The sequence below is a fragment of the Rhipicephalus sanguineus genome, chromosome 1 (assembly GCF_013339695.2).
Source record: "Rhipicephalus sanguineus isolate Rsan-2018 chromosome 1, BIME_Rsan_1.4, whole genome shotgun sequence".
NCBI lineage: Eukaryota > Metazoa > Arthropoda > Arachnida > Ixodida > Ixodidae > Rhipicephalus > Rhipicephalus sanguineus.
Genome location: NC_051176.1, coordinates 226,040,619 through 226,058,878, shown reverse-complemented (window position 1 = coordinate 226,058,878; position 18,260 = coordinate 226,040,619). Strand labels below are relative to the sequence as shown.

Sequence of the window (18,260 nt, the reverse complement as noted above, 5' to 3'; positions counted from 1 at the left end):
ATGTCTATAGCCAGTGGCCACTGTTATATGGTGTCACGAGCACACATTTATCATCATTACAGGCTGTCAATTCTAGGCTGCAATCTTATTTGCTTCCAGACATGTAGGGAGTTACAAAGCCATGATTAGTTTGACAGTAATAGTACTTGTTCACAACAACGGCATTGTGGGATGCAGTCATGACAATGCACATGATAGCATGACAATGCACATTGTCATGCTATCAACATGTGCATAAAGGTGTGCACAAATTACGAGTTCAGTGTTGGCTGATGTTTTTATTTATTTTTTTTTCTGTCACAAAGGCTCTGGATACATGCATGAAGTGTACATGCAATTTGCTAAATCATTGGGGAAAATACTCATGGTGTTGGATACAAAACTAGATTGAGAAATTCATGAAATCTAGTGTTTTATATAAATTTGACTGGATTTATAGGTGCATTGCTTTGACTGTCATCATACTTGCTTACATTATCTTCATGTGTAATAGTACTGTTAATTAACAAAGGGGGATGTACAATGAAATGTAATATATTGTTCTATTATAACATCCTGACTGCTGCTGTTTCTTTCATCCTATTTTTATAGCATCCAGTTCCGAGATATTGGGGACGTGATTCTCAAAGTAAAAGCTGCCATAAAAAACCGTGACAGCTCTCGAGTGAGCTTTTTGGAGTTTGTTGCCCTCCTAGGAGTTCCCCCAGACCACATTTCCAAGAACGTGTTCGAGGCTCTTGACATAGTAAGTCACTCGCCTTTAACATTTACACTCTGCCGTGGCAGACGTAATGGCACCTGGTTCTTTTTTCTTTGTATGCAGAAGCTTTTAATTGAAAGTGCAGTGTTTGCAGTTGAGCAGTGATAGACAATTCTAAATTTGCGACTTGCGTAGATTTCTTCTTGACAGTTAAAGTTCTGGAGTTATTGACCTTGTCATACTTGTAAAGAACAATTGCTTTGTATTACCACATTAGAACTTAAAAGCGAAAACGGGCACTCCCATTTTCTTGGCGATTCTCGCAAAAGCCACCTTCCTGTAAAACCTCAGATTATGGTTCAAAGTTATGGTTAGTTATTTATGAATGAAAGCTAATTATGCTGCACTTGGAAGTTAATGCTTCTACATTCATAGGTTCTGCATGAAATTCAGCGTTCATTGTGCATTTGTAATATGTAGGGATGGGCGAATATTCGGGTGTTTTGAATATTCGAACGAATATTACAGTATTCGAATTCGCTTCGATACGAATTTAGATTATTCGAAATTTCGAAGTATTCGAAATGAACGAATATATGTACACATTTGACCGCACATAGCCCCCTGTAAAGGTGGTTTCACTGCAGTGTCTGGTTGCTGTGCCATGAAACAACCCATCCAGGGGAAATCTGCACTGCCGCGAAGCCACACTTCAAGGTTAAGCGAACATATTTTTTTAAGTTTAAAAGCGTGTTATATGGGCTTATATGCGCTAAGTATAGTAATCTTTAAATTGTAATGTATTGCACCACTTATAACTTGCACCCTACTGCTATTCAAATCTTGATACTATTCAAGGCTGCTTCGACTTCATTTCAAACCAAAAAAGTGATTCACTCATACCTAGTTCCAATCCTTAAACATATTGTGCAAGGGTTATGACAAAAATGCTCATTTTTCTTAATATGCGGTAAATCCTATTCGATTCGAAATTATTCGACCAAATCACTATTCGCTTTGGATTCGCTTCAAACCTCAAATTCACTATTCGCCCATCCCTAGTAATATGCAATATGTACGTTTGCACGCAACTTAGAAAAACGGCTGGCTAATTTGCTTTCATTTTTAAGTGGGGTACGAAGCAGGATTTATTTTCTGAACAAATACATAGGGGATTATTGAAGATAGAATATCGCTTGCATAAATGTTCGTGTGGGCATTTGTATGTGTGTACATATATAGGCAAGCAAAATTGAAAAATTTCGAGGGGGGCTACGCCCCTGCTCTATTTATCCGCCTACATCTGGGTGCTCTCATGATTGCCTCCTAAACTAGCTCTGGACGAAAATTGGCATGGGAGGGTAAGAGGATTTGACGAATATGACTGTCAAGTCATGAAAGGAATAACGTGAAAATCCTCTTGCATACATTGTCAAACAGTTTCCTCCAGGCACTTGTGGCACATACCCGTTTACCACGGGCCGCGGTGTATGGGTATGCGCCACAGGTGATTGACAGTTTATATCTACCCAGGAACACAAAGAACAGACCTTGGTAATTTAAAATTGAGAGCGTTAAGAAAAACAGACATTGGCAGCGTTGACCCAATGAATGGAAGAAATTAAAATTAGGATCCCAGTGGGAATCGAACCCAAGAATTCTGCGAAGCAATCTGGTACTCTACCACAGAGCCATACCAGGTCTATAGACTGGTTTGGAAAAACAGCATATGCAGGTGTAATGTGGGTGCAACATCAATTGTGGTTGTGGTGCTGGCTATCTAATTTTGCAAGAAAGTACTAAACACTACATATGTACTCCTACGATACAGGCATCATATCAGATTAACGTCTGTGGTTCCAGCATTGGCTCTCCTTTTGGAGCAGTCTAATAAACATTACATTTGTATTCCTATGATTCAGCAAGCTAAGCATTGCTCGACCCTGGAGGAATACAATAATGAATGTTACGTGTGATATTCACATGATTGCACCATAAAGTGCACTTAGTTTCTATAATACTGATGTATGTACTCTAACGTGAGGGCTGACGTTACGTCGCACCATAACTTACCCTTTAACCCATATATGCCCAGTGTCCTACATATAGGACGCTTCTTTGATGCACTCCAACATCGCTATTTCTTTAGCTGATGACTAGCGCCACATACAGCACATCAAGCAGGCATCATTGAGGCCTGCTTGATGTGCTGTATGTGGCGCTAGTCATCAGCTAAGGAAATAGCAGCCTGCTTGATGTGCTGTACGTGGCGCTAGTCATCAGCTAAAGAAATAGCGATGTTAGAGTGCATCAAAGAAGCGTCCTATATGTAGGACTCTGGGCATATATGGGTTAAACGCCTGCGTTACTGAAGCGCCTGGTAAGCCCACGATGTGCACACAGCTACTACACTTACAAAAACACGTTGATCCACCTCGTAACAATTGGCTCAACGCCATAAAATACAGCATAGACGTACTCGCTGACTGCTTCACATGAAACAGATTCCCACAATGCATGGGATCTGCCGAATTTTTGATAAGAGAATCAACTGTGCTTATTAGCTGTATTGGCATTTTGCTGCCAGTGATGGTACCTCCTTGGTCCATGCTCCCAAAGCTGCAAAAAGATTAAAACAAAATTGAAACAAGGCATCACGTTTATTTAGTTAACGTTCAACAAAACTCTTGAAAGATTAGCTATCAAAGTTTTGGAAAGCAGTTATTTTCCTTGACCACAGCCCTTTTTAAAGCATATAATAATTTGAAATTGGTTATTGCTTGTGATCATTATAAGCTTGCACTTATTGGCAGCAACTTATTCCGTGTCTCCTTTCCAACACTAGGTTTAGCCATCTGCCTTGCTTTTAGTAAGAGTATGCACAAATGAATTTGTGCATACTCTAGCTAAAAGCAAGGCACAAGACTGGTGGGCAAGATGGCATATGTTACATGTTTTTGAAATGGTCACATGAAGCCAAGGAATGTAAATGGAAGGTTTCTTTTGTTCTAATTGAAATGCAAAAATGTTTAAACATGAATTTTAAATGTGTGATTAGCTTCATATTTTTAGTTAAGGAACTAAAGGTAGTTGTCAATGTTCAACCAAACCTAGCTGCACAAGTGTTAGCTAGCACCACTCATGACCATAGAGGTAAATGTGGAGCAGCCTTTCATTTGTAGGCATAGTGTAATACATGATATTAGTAGTAGTCAACTGGCCACTTAGCCCTCGTGAGCGATTGCATGGCATCAGGGCTACTGGAGTCAAGACTTTTGGACATTGATATAATTCGCATAATGTTGCTTTTTAAGATCATTGAATTCATCGCTATGGTATATAGTATATACAAATGCTCCTGCTGTGCAATTATTCTAACACAATTCATATCTTTCCGAGGGCTAAATCGGCAAAATGACCTTTCACACAAAATAATTTTTCCCTCAAGTGTAATTATGTTTCTTTGTACCTGTTTTCACCCCTTACATTTGACATTTCATACCACTTGCGGGGCCAATTTCTGGTTGGCTGTTTACCATTCATCGCCACCACAATGTGAAATTTTCCAGCAGTAATAACTTGCTCAGCTCACTTTTCTATAATTTGCAGTAATAACCAAGATGGAAAGAAAACTTCCATTTCCAGCGAGATATGGAACCAGAAATATTTCCTTTATAACGCTAGCTGGAAATATTTCGGTTATAACGCTAGAATTCAGCTCGAAGTCTACTTCGAGCTCAATTATCGAACTGGAAGTATTTCCAACTGGAAAGATTTTCGGTTCAGTAATCCAGTTGGGAATGCAACTTTTCTCATCTGGGAAAGTAATCGCTAAAGCAGTGGGTGTGTTTATAGCATTGAAATGGCCCTTTAAAAAGTTTTCTGAGTGCTGTTGGTGAGAACAGTATTTGGAGAGCCTCATTGAAAGTGAGTCAACTAGTTGTTTTGAGTCAGCATCTGAGGAAATGATGTAGGTTGTGTTTCATTCATTGATACACTCTCTAGGAATGAGGAGTTACGGCCTCTAGACTGAGGTTGGCTGCGTGCGACATTATCTGACTGCATCTGATTCACTGTTGCCAATTGTGCGGAAAGATAACGAGAAAAATTATAAGAAAACGTAGCAATTTTATTGGAGGCCAACATTGCACATTCGATTTGGTATAGAAAAATTGATTATTCATCACCCCCCCCCCCCCCCATGCATATATTTTTTTTTCTTTCTATGCAAGACAAGTGTGGTAAAAAAAAAAACGCTTAAGAAACATTAGCTTGCTGTGCAAGACACTTTGTGGGTGATGATTTGCTTGAGTTGTTCCTCTATGCTTGGTGTAACAAGCTATCGCTTGGATATTTTCAGGATCGAACTAAACAAGTGGACTTGCGGGCTCTCCTGGCAGCTTTCTGGTTGGTTCACAGGTCTGAAAGGCATCAGACTGAAAAAGCTTTTAAGGTTGGCATCTCTCACTGCAGTTCATTGTAGTTGTCATGCTCGTGTGTACTAAATGTCAACTAATTTTGCATTGACTTAATAAGGCATGTACGTGGGTGTTTGTTGTCTCCATAAATATGGGATAATTGTGCATATCATATGTAGAGGCACCTCTTATATTCTGTTTCTCTGGCATTGTGTTCTTGTGATAAAGGAAGACAAGACTGGGTGCTCTATGCTGTGCGAGTCCTTCGGGAAAGAAATACTTTTCTCTTTTTGTATATTACACGTATATAGGGTGATTTAGTTCTGTTTTTTTTTTTTTTTTTGCTGATTGAAATTCAAGATACCTTGAAACAATTTGCATGCACACCCTGCATACATTCACAAAAACAACTTCTGGGACTCAACAATATTGTCAAATTAATATAGCTTATGAATTCTATAGAAAACGTTAAAGAACATTGACAACCATTACAAAAGATGAAAATTCTTATTTCATTCTAGGGTGAGTTAGAAGGTGAGCCCACCATAAATAGTGTATACTTTTGGTAATAGCAAGTGGCGTCTGGTGCATTTATTGTTTACCGTAGAGTGATGTAAATTAACTGTGGGTAATTGAGCTTTCTTGCATACAAGTTCAAACATCAAGGAAGCAGTATTGTACGTATTGAAAAAAAGTACAAATATGACATGGTCACAGAAGCAGTGTTGTATGTGATGAGATTGTGGACATTTACTATACTGACAGTTCTAAATAGGCATGCTGAGTTTGTGAACGGCGAGTGATTATATGAAGATCGCTTTTCTCTAGGTTAACATTCAAGTGTTTTATAGGTAAAGCTGAAGATGGGGCGATAATTGATGCGGGAATGAACAAAAGCATAAGACATTTAGAATGTCTTATGCAAAAAAAATGTCTGCATGATGCGACAAGACCATAGGAAGTCTCATGAATGACTCCGTGTATGTATCATATGAACTTTGAGCGTGTCACTAAGCACACCCTCAAACTTATTGTGGCCAGTACGACGAATAGAGCAGTTGTCATACAACACAGACAGTTTTGGAACATCAATGGCAGTGTGCATCTGCACTTCCCTGAGATCATTACCATATTTCTCAAGGCAGGCACACAAATTATTTTGTGGTGGAAGTGGAGCTACTAGCCTTTAGCACTCCTAAGCTTTCTGTGCTGTTGCTGCCTGGTGTGTGTGCGTGCATGCGTCTGTCCGTCCAAAACACAATTGAAATTTAAGTCGGCACTTTAATACATTGATATGCAGATCTTGCTATGTAGACAAGCATTTGAAACTGAGGTGCAGCTGTACAGTACTCTGTGCGTGCATACATGCGTATGTTAACCATGCATGAACTGCAATGCATGGCTCGATGTTCAACAGAGATAGTTGCTGTGTTTGACAGCATGTGTCTCTTTTGAAACTGAAAAATGCGTGGCTTAGTAAAGAGAAAGCTCTGATATGTTTAAGTGTGCTTTTAATTGTTTTAAAGCCTGTAATCTTATTGTTGGGACACAGTTGTCGTGAGCATTTCAAGCAGGTTATAGGCTATGAGCGTAGCCTATTGAAACACTTATTTTGGTGCTTAAACAAAACTTTATTTGTAAGGCAACAAAAAGTTTGGTATCCCTTGTAGTGAAAACCTGAAAGACATAGGAATGGGCTGCACTTACTGTATGTCCGTTTCTGCCCTAGCTTTCTCTCTTGTCTACATTTTATTTGATAGATTTTTCTAGATTTAACAAGTTCCAACTTCCAGCAAAATAGTAAACAATTTCACAAAGTGCAATTATTAATTAAGGCTCATGTTGATGTTTTTGTACTATTTCATCTGCAGGCATTTTGTGATGGCAGCAATGGAATATGTTTGGAGGACTTTGTACAACTTATCTGGATTCTTCTTGCACTTCCAAAGTCTGCAGCCATGTCACTGTTTCAGAAGATTGACACTGCTGCCCTGGGGCGGATTCACTTTGGTGAGTGCTTTATGTGTAATTTTATGTGTAATTATGATGAAGGGAAAGACTTTCTTCAAATGTTTTGACAATTTGTGACAACTTAGAATGGAACCCCGAGTCACCACACTGTAAAAGTACTAAGAAATCATGTACATATCTAAAGACTCTCAGAACTTGGCTTCCTAGGAACCGCTGCTGCAGTATTCTGTAGCGAGCAGGTTTAAAAAAAAATGTGCTGGGAGGGGGGTGGGGGCGCTTGCTCGGTCATTGGCGTATATTTCAAATCTCCTGAAATGGGGAAGGGGGCGCTTGTTCAGGATTTTATGCTAGTAGTGTTCTTGCCTTGTGGTATTTTATTTGTTCATTTGATATGGCTGAACATTAAACTTTCTTAATACAATCTTTGACATTCCTGAAACATAACTTTTAATAAAATTCGGTTTTGGACTACAAAGTTATAATAATGGCTATACCACTAGCACTAATAGATGCTGATACAGTATCCACATCACTGCGTCATTGGTCATTGATGCGTGAATAAAGTATGAAATCTGTTTTTCTTCGGTTGGTAGTCAATTGTTTCCACTCATTCAAATTAGTTGACAGTTGGCCTGGAAATTTTAAGCCTAGCCTTGTCGCAGAATTTTCGTTTGTTGTGCAGCCCAGGAAAACTCCAGCTTGAATTATTTGGTGTAGGTGTATCTTTAGACCCTTTCACTGCAGTTGTTGCAACTTCAGATGGAGAAAACTGAACTGGCTCTCTGTCTAAAAATTGCCGATAAGATTAGATGAAAATCACTGTCTGTTGTGTAGACAACCATGTATGCTGGCAGTTGGCAACAGTGCTGCTCTAGTGTTTTTGCGTGGGTTAAGCCCTGACCCTTCTTGTGGTACACACTCTTTCCTATAATGTTGTAAATTATGTGCAATGCTCAGCCAGCAGCCTTTGATAACAGACATATAATACAAACATCACAACGAAATTGCACAAAGATACGCTGTGTGTGCATGCAAGTGGATTAGAAATGTATGCATCTGTCCGGACTCTCCATTCACCACGGCACATCAGAATTTTAACATTTGACAAATATTGGTATACAAGTATCCTAGCTAGCATGTACCATGTTTGAAGCAGAGCACTTGTATAATATACAAACCTAGAGCCACGTAAAGAAACTGCCCACATTATGTTCTCCGGGTTTTCAAGGAGGCAGAAAGAAACGTTCTGTTTAGGTCCAAGGTGCATTGCCATTTTCCTGGTTGAGTTTCTTTTCGGAGAATAAAATGAAAACTTCACAAAGTTAAAACAGTAGGCGTGATCCTTGTCATATCCCTTGTTTTATAACACTGTGCATAGCAGAGTTCTATAAACATACCATTTCTGAGGTTTAGTTTCAAACATTTGGTCTCTTGGGTATCCTTCTTTGAGGGGTGCTACAGGTATACCTTTGCCATGATGGGCTCCTAATATTGGACAAGATGATCAGACAAGGATCACATTTGCTGTGTGTGGCTTTATAGAATGATGCAAAAGAACCTTTTCAACAATTTAGGCATGAAATGCATGCACTTAACAAGATAGAAAAGTTGTGTGCAACAGATAATTGCAAAAGCCAAACCACTGAGAGCTCGTACGATTTCTTTCATATGGTAAAGTGCCAAAGTGATGTGCAGTTCAGCATAATCGAACTTAATTGGCATCATAACAGTAGAGGAAGAGACGATGACCTGGACTTAGTGTAATAAGCACTTAATGCTGTGAGCACATGGGTGTTATCCCAGAAGCTTGGCCTGCATTGAAATATGACAGCTGTACAGGCTGAGGATGAAATTAGCAACATTACACCCATTCAGTAGCGAAACACTTGCAGCAAATTTATTGTTGGTACTTGACTGTCAATGGCTTCGGAACCACACATTGTAGTCCTACCTTCACACAATTCACTGTTCTCAAGCCATTAGACGTAGTGAAAATGCGTTCATATTCGTTCAGTTTAGTTTTTGTTATGCTGCACTGCCGGCAGTTGGTGTTTCAAACACCATAGGTACTTGGATTACGCAACAAAGTCCATCTAATTGCTCAGTTGGTGTGTTTTTGAACTTCGGACACTTATAGAGATGCTGGCACTGATGAAATTGTGGTTTTTTGTGTCCCCACTCTTTTTACAAAGATCAGCGAACTGGATGCTGTGTCCCAACACTGAAAGTGCCACTAATTATGGTGGAAGCGCTATGGGAACTGCCACTCACTGTTGCTAGCAAAGGTGTACCCTTGTAGTACTCTAAAAACATTTTCAAGCGATTAGTGCTGGCTAGGCTGATGCCCCTCATGGCACTAATGCATGGATTTTTGAATCAGTGACGATATTCCTTCTGTTTGTGAATCTGTTTTCTAGTCCACATGTGCATATGTGGATGGTAACCTGCTTTGTTTAGTGCCGAATGTGTTCCTAGAGTCTACATCAGCCAGTATGCTTAAGAATTCTTTTTAAGCAGCTACCATTATCTTCTTTACATTGACTGGTTTGGGTTCAGTTCCAGCCAAAATTGGCTTTCAAGTACAGTCCTTGGTTCTTGTTTGGGTTTGGTCTGTTGCTCCTATTATGTGATGAATAGAGAATATTTTTAAGTCATTAGTGTAAAGGTGGCTGTATCGGAACAAGATATTAAAGCACACCTGAGTATGGCATGGTAGAGCTGTCTATAATAGTTTTCAACGGGACACCAGACAAATGCAGCCTATCGCATAGCACACTTCGGTAATGTGAATCATGTGGGTTTGGCCCTCATTGGCAATGTTTGCGGCTTCAGTATCTGTTCCCTTCATGTGGTTGTGACGAACAAAAAATGGTCCCTTCAATCTAATCCACTTCTTTTGTTCATTGACCATTCATTTTATGCATATGTTTTGTGTTATGACATTGTTCTTCAAAGCACTTTCTGGCATAGGCGTGCGCAGGGTTGCCCATCAGGGGGGGCAAAGGTTCATCGCAGCGCCCCCCCCCCCCCACCCTACTAAGTCAATGTAGGGGGAAGATTTTGCACCCCCCCCCTCTTAGATGACCACAAGGGTCAATGTACGGGGCAGATTTTGCGCCCCCCCCTCTTAATGATTAGGGGGGGCGACCGCCTCCCCTGCCCCCCTGTGCGCACGCCTATGCTTTCTGGCATGATCATTTTCAGTAGTGCAATTTCAATAGGAAGCTGTTGCACTTGAGGATGACAAGTCACTTCTTAAAAATTCCGGGAGCATCCATTGTCTCGATTGTAAAAGGTTTATTCAGACTTAACACAACAAGTATTAACAAAATAAGACATCTCGCCACCTCTGCAGATGGCATCCTCAGTATACACTAGTAGTGGACTGGGCGACCTCCGCTCATTTGTTGCCAGTCGCGTGCGTCCTTGTAAACCTCCAGTAGGGGGCTGCGGTTGTTGTTGCAAGGTGATGTGTCACGATGGATGAACCACGATTCCAGTTTTCTTTTCCCCCACCTTCGTTCCCGAGCCAGCATTGTTGCGGTGTATGAAGCTATGCCCTGTTGTCCAGCAGTGTTCAACGAGCTCAGTCTTGGAACGCGTGGCATGGGTGGCTTTATCAACATCGCCTCTGTGTTCTTTTAAGCCTCGTTGATCTTTCACTTTTTCTGCCTGTTTTGCTGGTGTAAGTTGTATCGCACCATGTAGATGACCCCATCCTGATTGTTCACAGGTGTGTGGTCTATTGGCTTAATGAACACATTTCCTCAGGTGTAATGGTGCTTAAAAATGGCTTGTATGCCCAGCAAACGCAAAGCTCTCTGAAAAGAGTCTGATACACCTTTAACTTAAAGAATTGACAGAATAGATGTAGTCTTTTCTCGTGACGCAATCTCGTTCCTCTTTGCATGCGCTTCTGGGTGTCATTAATAGACGTCCTAGGATAATGCTGTCGTTCCAGTGCACCAACCGCGTTTTTATTTATTTATTTATTTATTTATTTATTTATTTGTTTATTTATTTATTTATTTATTTATTTAATATACCTCAAAGGCCCCCTAAGAGAGGGCTTTACATGAGAGTGTGGGCAAACAATGTAGGGTTAATAAAACAATGATTCTATAGCATTTCTAAAGTTATCCATGTTGGAATGATGGATGACACTTGGGGGAAGATCGTTCCAGTCCCTGGCTGCCTGGGCGAAAAAGAAGTGATGGTGGGCTGTGGTGCAAGCAGGGGGTGGGTAGACGGCCTTGTGGTGACTTGTGCGGGCTGAAGGGCGATGGGCTGATTGAATGGGAGAGTTATAATGAAACGTGTGATACAATGATAGTCTAGAAATATTACGGCGTAGTTCAAGGTTAGGTAGACCTGCTTTTCTTTTAAGGTTAGTAACACTGGTATGATATGAGTAATCTGAGTAGATGAATCTAACTGTGCGGTTTTGAACTACTTCGATAGACTTACATAGGTTAATTTGAGGTGGGTCCCAAATGGCGGATGCGTACTCTAGTTTTGGGCGAATGAGTGTTTTGTGGGCTAGTAATTTGACTGATGGAGGGGCAAGATGCAAGTTACGACGAAAGTAACAGAGATCTGTTAGCATTGTTAACTATTCTACTTACGTGAGAAGACCAGTTTAGATTCTGTGAGATGTTAACACCAAGATATTTAATGGAACTTAGGGAAGAAACTATGGAGCCATTAATACTATAGTTAGTGGTAGGTAAGTTATGGCGTCTGTGAAATGAAACAAGTGCAGTTTTATTAGTATTTAGGACCATGAGTCATTTGCAACACCACTCGTCGAGTTTTAGGTCATGCTGGAGAGTAATTGTATCTGAAACGTTATAGTAATAGGTCGGTAGAATACACAGTCGTCGGCAAAGAGGCTGATGTTAGACAAAATATTATCGGGTAAGTCATTGATGTAAATTAAAAAGAGGAGGGGGCCTAGAACTATACCTTGAGGCACACCGGAGATTACTCCACTTCATGTAGCCGCAACCGCTGACTTGATCACACTGCATCCCAACATGACAAGAAAGTCCTCACGACGGACCGTTTGTGATTGGTTGGGTGATGCGAGTGAAATGACAATTCCTGGTGTCGCATTGCTCCTGGTACACTGTCGTTTCCACACTGCCATTATCAGCCCTACGTACAAGCACATCCAAAAAAGGCAAGACATTGTCTTTCTCTGTTTCGTACCTGTAAGCCCAAAGACTGCACACCTGTGAACGATCAGAGCAGGGTCGTCTGCAAAGTGTGATGCGACACATCGGCTTGCAACAACAACCACGGCCCCTACCAGATGTTTATGAGGGCGTATGTTAGTAGTGGACCAGGGGCGTAACCAAGGGGGGTTGGGCGGGGGGGGGGGTTTCAAACCGCCCCCGAAAATTTTCACTTTTGCTTGCGTATATATACACGCACGCATACACACGCACACACAAACATACATAAAGTATGGTTGAAACCCCTCCCCCCGAAAAAATTTCTTCCTGCACCCCTGTAGTGAACTGGGCGAACTCCACTTGTTTGTTGCCAGTGTATACTGAGGATGCCATCCGCAGAGGTGGCGAAACGTCTGTTATTTTGTTCATACTTGTGTTAAGTTGGAGTAATCCTTTTACAATCGTGAATTCGCGCAGTTTTGGAACATTTTTGCATTTATCCATTGTCTCCCTCTCTCTCTCTCTCCTTTTTTTTTTTTTGGTAGTGTCACTCCTGTGACACTGAATAATACAGCACGCAGAAGCACGCAGAAAGAGGGAGCTCCTTGATAGTATATCATATTGATGGCTGAGCAGAATTTAGGATCATGCTATACTATGAAGTTTGTCCGCCGCGGTGGTGTAGCGGTTACGGTGCTCGGCTGCTGACCCGAAAGTCGCGGGTTCGATCCCGGCCGCGGCGGTCGCATTTCGATGGAGGCGAAATGGTAGAGGCCCGTGTACTTAGATTTAGGTGCACGTTAAAGAACACCAGATGGTCGAAATTTCCGGAGCCCTCCACTACGGCGTCTCTCATAATCATATAGTGGTTTTGGGACGTAAAACCCCAGATATTATTATTATACTATGAAGTTTCTATAGTTTTAAGTAGTGTTTGCTATTCGATTCGATTCGCACTGGAACTTTACTATTCGAACTATTCGAACTTCCCAAAAACAAATACGGTCAACGTCGAATTAAAAGTGAGCCCTAGAGATTTTCAATATGCTTCACCTCATCACACCCCCGTATTGCGGCAAAGCTGCCTTTCAACCTCGGTTACGGTCGAACTTAGTCACGACACAGTAAACGTCCGATTAGAAGTGGTCCCTAGATTTTCAATATGCTTCACTTCATCAGACCCCGGTATTGCGGCAAAGCTGCCTTTCAAGCTCAGTTACAGTCGAACTTGGCCAAGACACACTCAACGACCGATTGGAAGTGGTCCCTAGATTTTCAATATGTTTCACTTCATCACACCTCTGTATTGCGGCAAAGCTGCCTTTTAAGCTCCGCTACGGTCGCAAATGTATTAACTCAAGAAAACGCTGCTTCCAACATGGAGATGAAAGATGTGGCAGAGGTGGGGGCTCAATTAATGCTGTTTTGGACCTGAAATTTGGGCAGGATGTCCTAAAAATCGGAAGCAGCTTTTTAGCGTCCAAAATTTCAGATGTTCTTATATATCAATGTCTACGAGGCAGGTTTGGAACTCCGGACTTGAAGGGAGCACACCCTTGCCCGCCACATCAGTTGGGCCTCCACAGAAGTTGAAAGAGGAAGAGAGGCTGAGGAAATGGCATCTTTGCCTACCACGTGTAAAGTGTTGTCGACAACACTTTGGTTGCACCAAATCGTGTACATAAATAGAATTCGGCCTCTACATTGCCTCATTCTTGATAAGACAACTATGAAACACCGCCCCACCAGCGCTTCATCAACCTAGCGAAAAGAAACACTTTCATGTTGCTATCTCATAAGAATATGCTTAGGAATCCTAACTTTTTTTTTCTGCAATTTCGCTTCAAAGTATTCGAAAAATATTCGAGAAATATTAGATTCGATTCGCACTCACACTTCAATATTCGAATTCGCTTCGCACCCAAAATTTTGCTATTCGCACAGCTCTAGTTTTAAGCTTCTATAGTCATCTACTCTCTTCTGCCTAAGGGTCCTGTACCTCATATTGCAAGTTATATTTTTCGACGTCAACGCTCTACGGAGTTTACTTGCCTGCCACTGCACTCCACTTTCAGTGTCTTGACACATAACTACCAAATGTTGTACATCGCACTTTTGATGCAAATTACTCAGATTGCTGTATGTATTACCTCTTTTCAGATGACTTCAAAGAATTCATTTCCATGACAAAATGGGCTGACATCTTGGCACCACCGTTGGGCAACAATGACTCTCCAGATGGGGACAAGCGTGTGCCAAGCAAAGAAGAGTGATGAGAGAGAGAGTTGCCATGACTGTAGATACAGCGTCTTTCTTTTTGCGATTTTTATTCTTTTTAACCAAGGACTGCCAGTTCTCTTTTAGTCACAGGTTTTCAAATGTCATTTGTTTCACTCAGTGTAAGATATTTATATTCTCCATTGTAAGACCATTTCCTGAATAGAGCGTGGCCACTATGGTCCTTGGAGCCTAGTGCTAGCCACTTGGCAAAGTGCTGGACTTCTTTACATGGGACCAGATGCCATGGGTGCTGGTTTTGAATCTGTCCTCATTTTGCTTAGTGAAAGTAGTGTAACACAGCACTCCACATTTATTTTTTTGCTGTTGGCTTATGTTCTCAATACACAGTAGTCTCCACCATTGACAAAAGTGGCTGTAAGTGGTGCACTTACAACAAATGTGGCCAAAGCATGCAGTGATGCTGGAAGGAAGTACTACTTGTGCAGCTTTTGCTTGCTGTTCAGCCCAGTTGGCCTTGTAGACTAACCTTTGTAAACGTGAGTGGTAGACTTTTCTAGTGTCGGGTGTCTTGCCCTGCAGGACTTTTCACCGAGCTCTTTGCATTTGGATGCCATCTTTTTGGATTGTTTGATAAACAAACTGTTTTATGGTGAGGCTGCGCTTTAGCACTTGCAGATGCTCTGAGCTTGGCTTCAGTTTGGAAACAGCCATATTTTACTACTGTTTAAATCTTGGAAGCTACCTTTACAGCTTGCACTATATACCAATGGCCTTCTTAAATATTTTGGAATGGAGTGTAGTGTATAGTGCTGCTTGGTACTGTGTGTACCTAAGAAGGAATGCAATGGTAGTAGCGTGGCCTACTTCTTCAGTGACACAGTGGGCTTGTAGCCATACTGCAAAACTTGGCCCTGAATTGGTACTTTTAGACATGCCCCGTGTTAGCTGATGGCTGCCTTTAAGCCTCTTTGCTTGGTCCCCATTCAGGGAGCTCGCTCATGAGTTAGTGACCTTTCTGAATGATGCTGGTTCAATTTGTGAATGTGAACACCTGAATCGCTGAACACCTAAATCACTGGGGCTTGAAATACTCTGCAACAAATAAGTGCACCATGACCATCATGAAGTAGGTTTTTGCATTCAACATGATCTTGTTCATGTTCGTAGGTCTTTATCTATTTGAAACATGCAGTAGATGAGAAATGTTGAACTGTGAAAAGTTCAGTTGGGTTCTGAAGTATGTCTCAAAATTTTAAAAATTCTACGTTGCATGCAGTTGCACAGCCTCTCTGCAAATCTGATAAGTCTACCTCTGAACGAAAACCTGCTGGTGTTTGAGCTTGTGCACCTAAGCTCCTGTGCCACTTGGTTCTGGAGATGTTTGCTACAGATGTGTATGATTGCTATCAATGTGTTATATGGGATGAGCTTAAAAAAATGCTGTCACTGAAGAATGTTTTGGATAATGTGCAGCAGGACCTTAATGATTGCACACAGCGATTTTCAGTTGGAACCAGACCAGGTGACATCTTTCTCGCGTTGTCATGTGGAAAGCCTGTATGCTGCTTAGCTCAAGCTGTTTTGGCTCAAGCTATGGTGGATGTAAATGTTATTGCTGTTTGTTGTCACAAACCCTGACTGCTTTGCTTAGGATTGCCAAAGGCTGCACGGATGAATGTTCTGACTTTGTCAAGCCCATTCAGTAGCTTTTAGGCTGATTCTGGTGTGATGAACCTTGGCCAAATCTGGCACAAAATGTCTGCTTGTAGATTATCCTTGTCACAGGCTTGTCCCAGTTGTTTTTATCAACTGAGAGGGATCTTTTATGCCCATATTTTTGTACTAGCATTCATCATTAGTGTGCATGGAAGCAAATGCCTCAAGATTTTTGTTTCAGTGGCTTCAGGTATATTAGTGGAATGCATGTTTTTTTTACTTTGCTGAGTACTCTAATCTTGTGTGTGACTATAGTGTGGGTGATGACATGCTGCCTCATCATTTGTTAGTCTTTATACATGTTCTTTGTCTGTGAAAGATTTGTTTGCATAAGGCATTTCAAGTTTGTAAAGTTGCAATATGATTGTTATTTGTAAAGTATGACAAGTTGGGAAAAGTTGTAATACTACTGATTTATTATTTATGTATTTACCAGTCTGCATGTGTCAGTGTAATGAATTCATTTGCCTGAATGTGGTATGAAAAGAGATTAAAGATAATTCAACTTAATCTACTGCATTTGTCGTCTGTATTGTTTTGGGCATCCTTGACAACAGTAACCTACGAAAAAAAAAAAAGTCTGGAATTTCGCAAGACGCGTATTGCGCCACCTGTCGGAGCAGTATTGGGTAATGTAAAGTCGGACTCCCTTGCAAAGTTTGATGTGGAACCAGGTGGAACTAGCGGGTGTGACTAGCGTCCTCCACAGCCGGCCGGTCGCATGAGAAAGGGTGATAATGTCTCTCTGCTGTTATTGTTTTGCGTAACCCTGATTGAGAGCCATGGTAACCATATGAAGCTCGGCAGAGCATCTGGCCGCGGTGCGCGCCGCCTAGCACGGAGTGAGTAGCTAGAGGCAGAATGAAGACTCCTTAAAAATATCACGCACACCGCGATCTCCCATAATCTGAATCTGCCGTCACCACACAGCATCGCGCATGTACATTTTGAAGTCTCAAAGTGCCGGTTTTAACTAGCAAATGCGCGCGTCATACAAGTAAATCGCAAAATGTTGGTCGTGACCTTCAGGTTTGTTTTGCCCGTGGCCTCCGCGATTGCCGGAGCTAATCTTGGAGGTCACGGTTTTGCCTGTGGTTGTACCCCGCGAAAGTGCACACGCACGGGTCTCTGTTTGCACTATACACAAACGGAAGACAACCGTGAACGGAACATTCGAGGATGCGTAATAAAACAGTCCAAGGCACAGGAAGCGAGAGATGAAGGGAGAATGGAACAGAAAAGGCGAAAATCACCGGGGCCATTCGTCCCTGATAAAGCGCGTTTTGTACCACTGATCGTATGATACATGCATAAGCTAACTAAATTGATCGTGTATGTACTTCGTCGCTTTGACGTTGTGTAAGTACCCAAATTTAACGCATTTAGGCGCTAGAGAACAGACGCCGGAGGGCTTGCCTCAAACTCGATGTCGTGCGATGCTCGCTTGTATTTGCGAGTTCCAGCGCGCCGAAATAAGTGAAACTTCTTTTTTGCATTGTACCCGCGGTTCATTTTGATGAGCTTCCTATACTTTTCCGAAGCGTGGATTGGTGGAAGAAGCTTAATTCCAGGTCCTTGATTTTCAGGAAACCGTGCCTTGCCACCAAAAAAAAAAAAAAAAAAAAAAGGGGAGTCCTATTGTAGCATATGCACATTCGCTTGCAGACGGCTCTCTTTGCACTACCCACTTAACGCCAGGGCTGCGCTGGTGGCGGTGTTTTTCGCAGCGCCGCCTGGACAGCGTCTGACACGTACGTCTATGGTTTAAGCAATGAGGACCACCTTGTTGGGCTCATCTACTTGTATAGAAAAATCATAGATGGGTCACAGCAACCCGTCGGCAGTGAAGTGTCAACAGCTTGGACTGGAGTTCAGAGTAACGGACTAGTACGGCGGCTTAGATAATGTAGTTTTTCAGCGCCCAGGATGCTCATCACATTACCTTATTCCTTCAAGTTCTTTTGCCTGATTTGCACCGTGTATGGTGAAAAGCAGACATAAAAATGAATTTTTATATTTGTTTTCAGTGATGACTTT

General features: G+C 41.6%; 1 protein-coding gene across 2 annotated transcripts in view; it reads left to right on the top strand.

Annotated features, from left to right (window-relative positions):
* Positions 1-16,726, top strand: part of LOC119373476 (lysophosphatidylcholine acyltransferase 1) — a 107,038-nt gene extending 90,312 nt beyond the window's left edge. For both annotated transcript variants that reach the window (XM_037643526.2, XM_037643519.2), the window contains exons 11-14: positions 592-745; positions 5,061-5,153; positions 6,990-7,128; positions 14,427-16,726. In XM_037643526.2, coding sequence (XP_037499454.1) covers positions 592-745; positions 5,061-5,153; positions 6,990-7,128; positions 14,427-14,539 — 499 coding nt within the window. In that variant the 3' untranslated portion in view covers positions 14,540-16,726. The remainder of the gene's footprint in view (positions 1-591; positions 746-5,060; positions 5,154-6,989; positions 7,129-14,426) is intronic.
* The last annotated feature ends 1,534 nt before the right edge of the window (positions 16,727-18,260 follow it).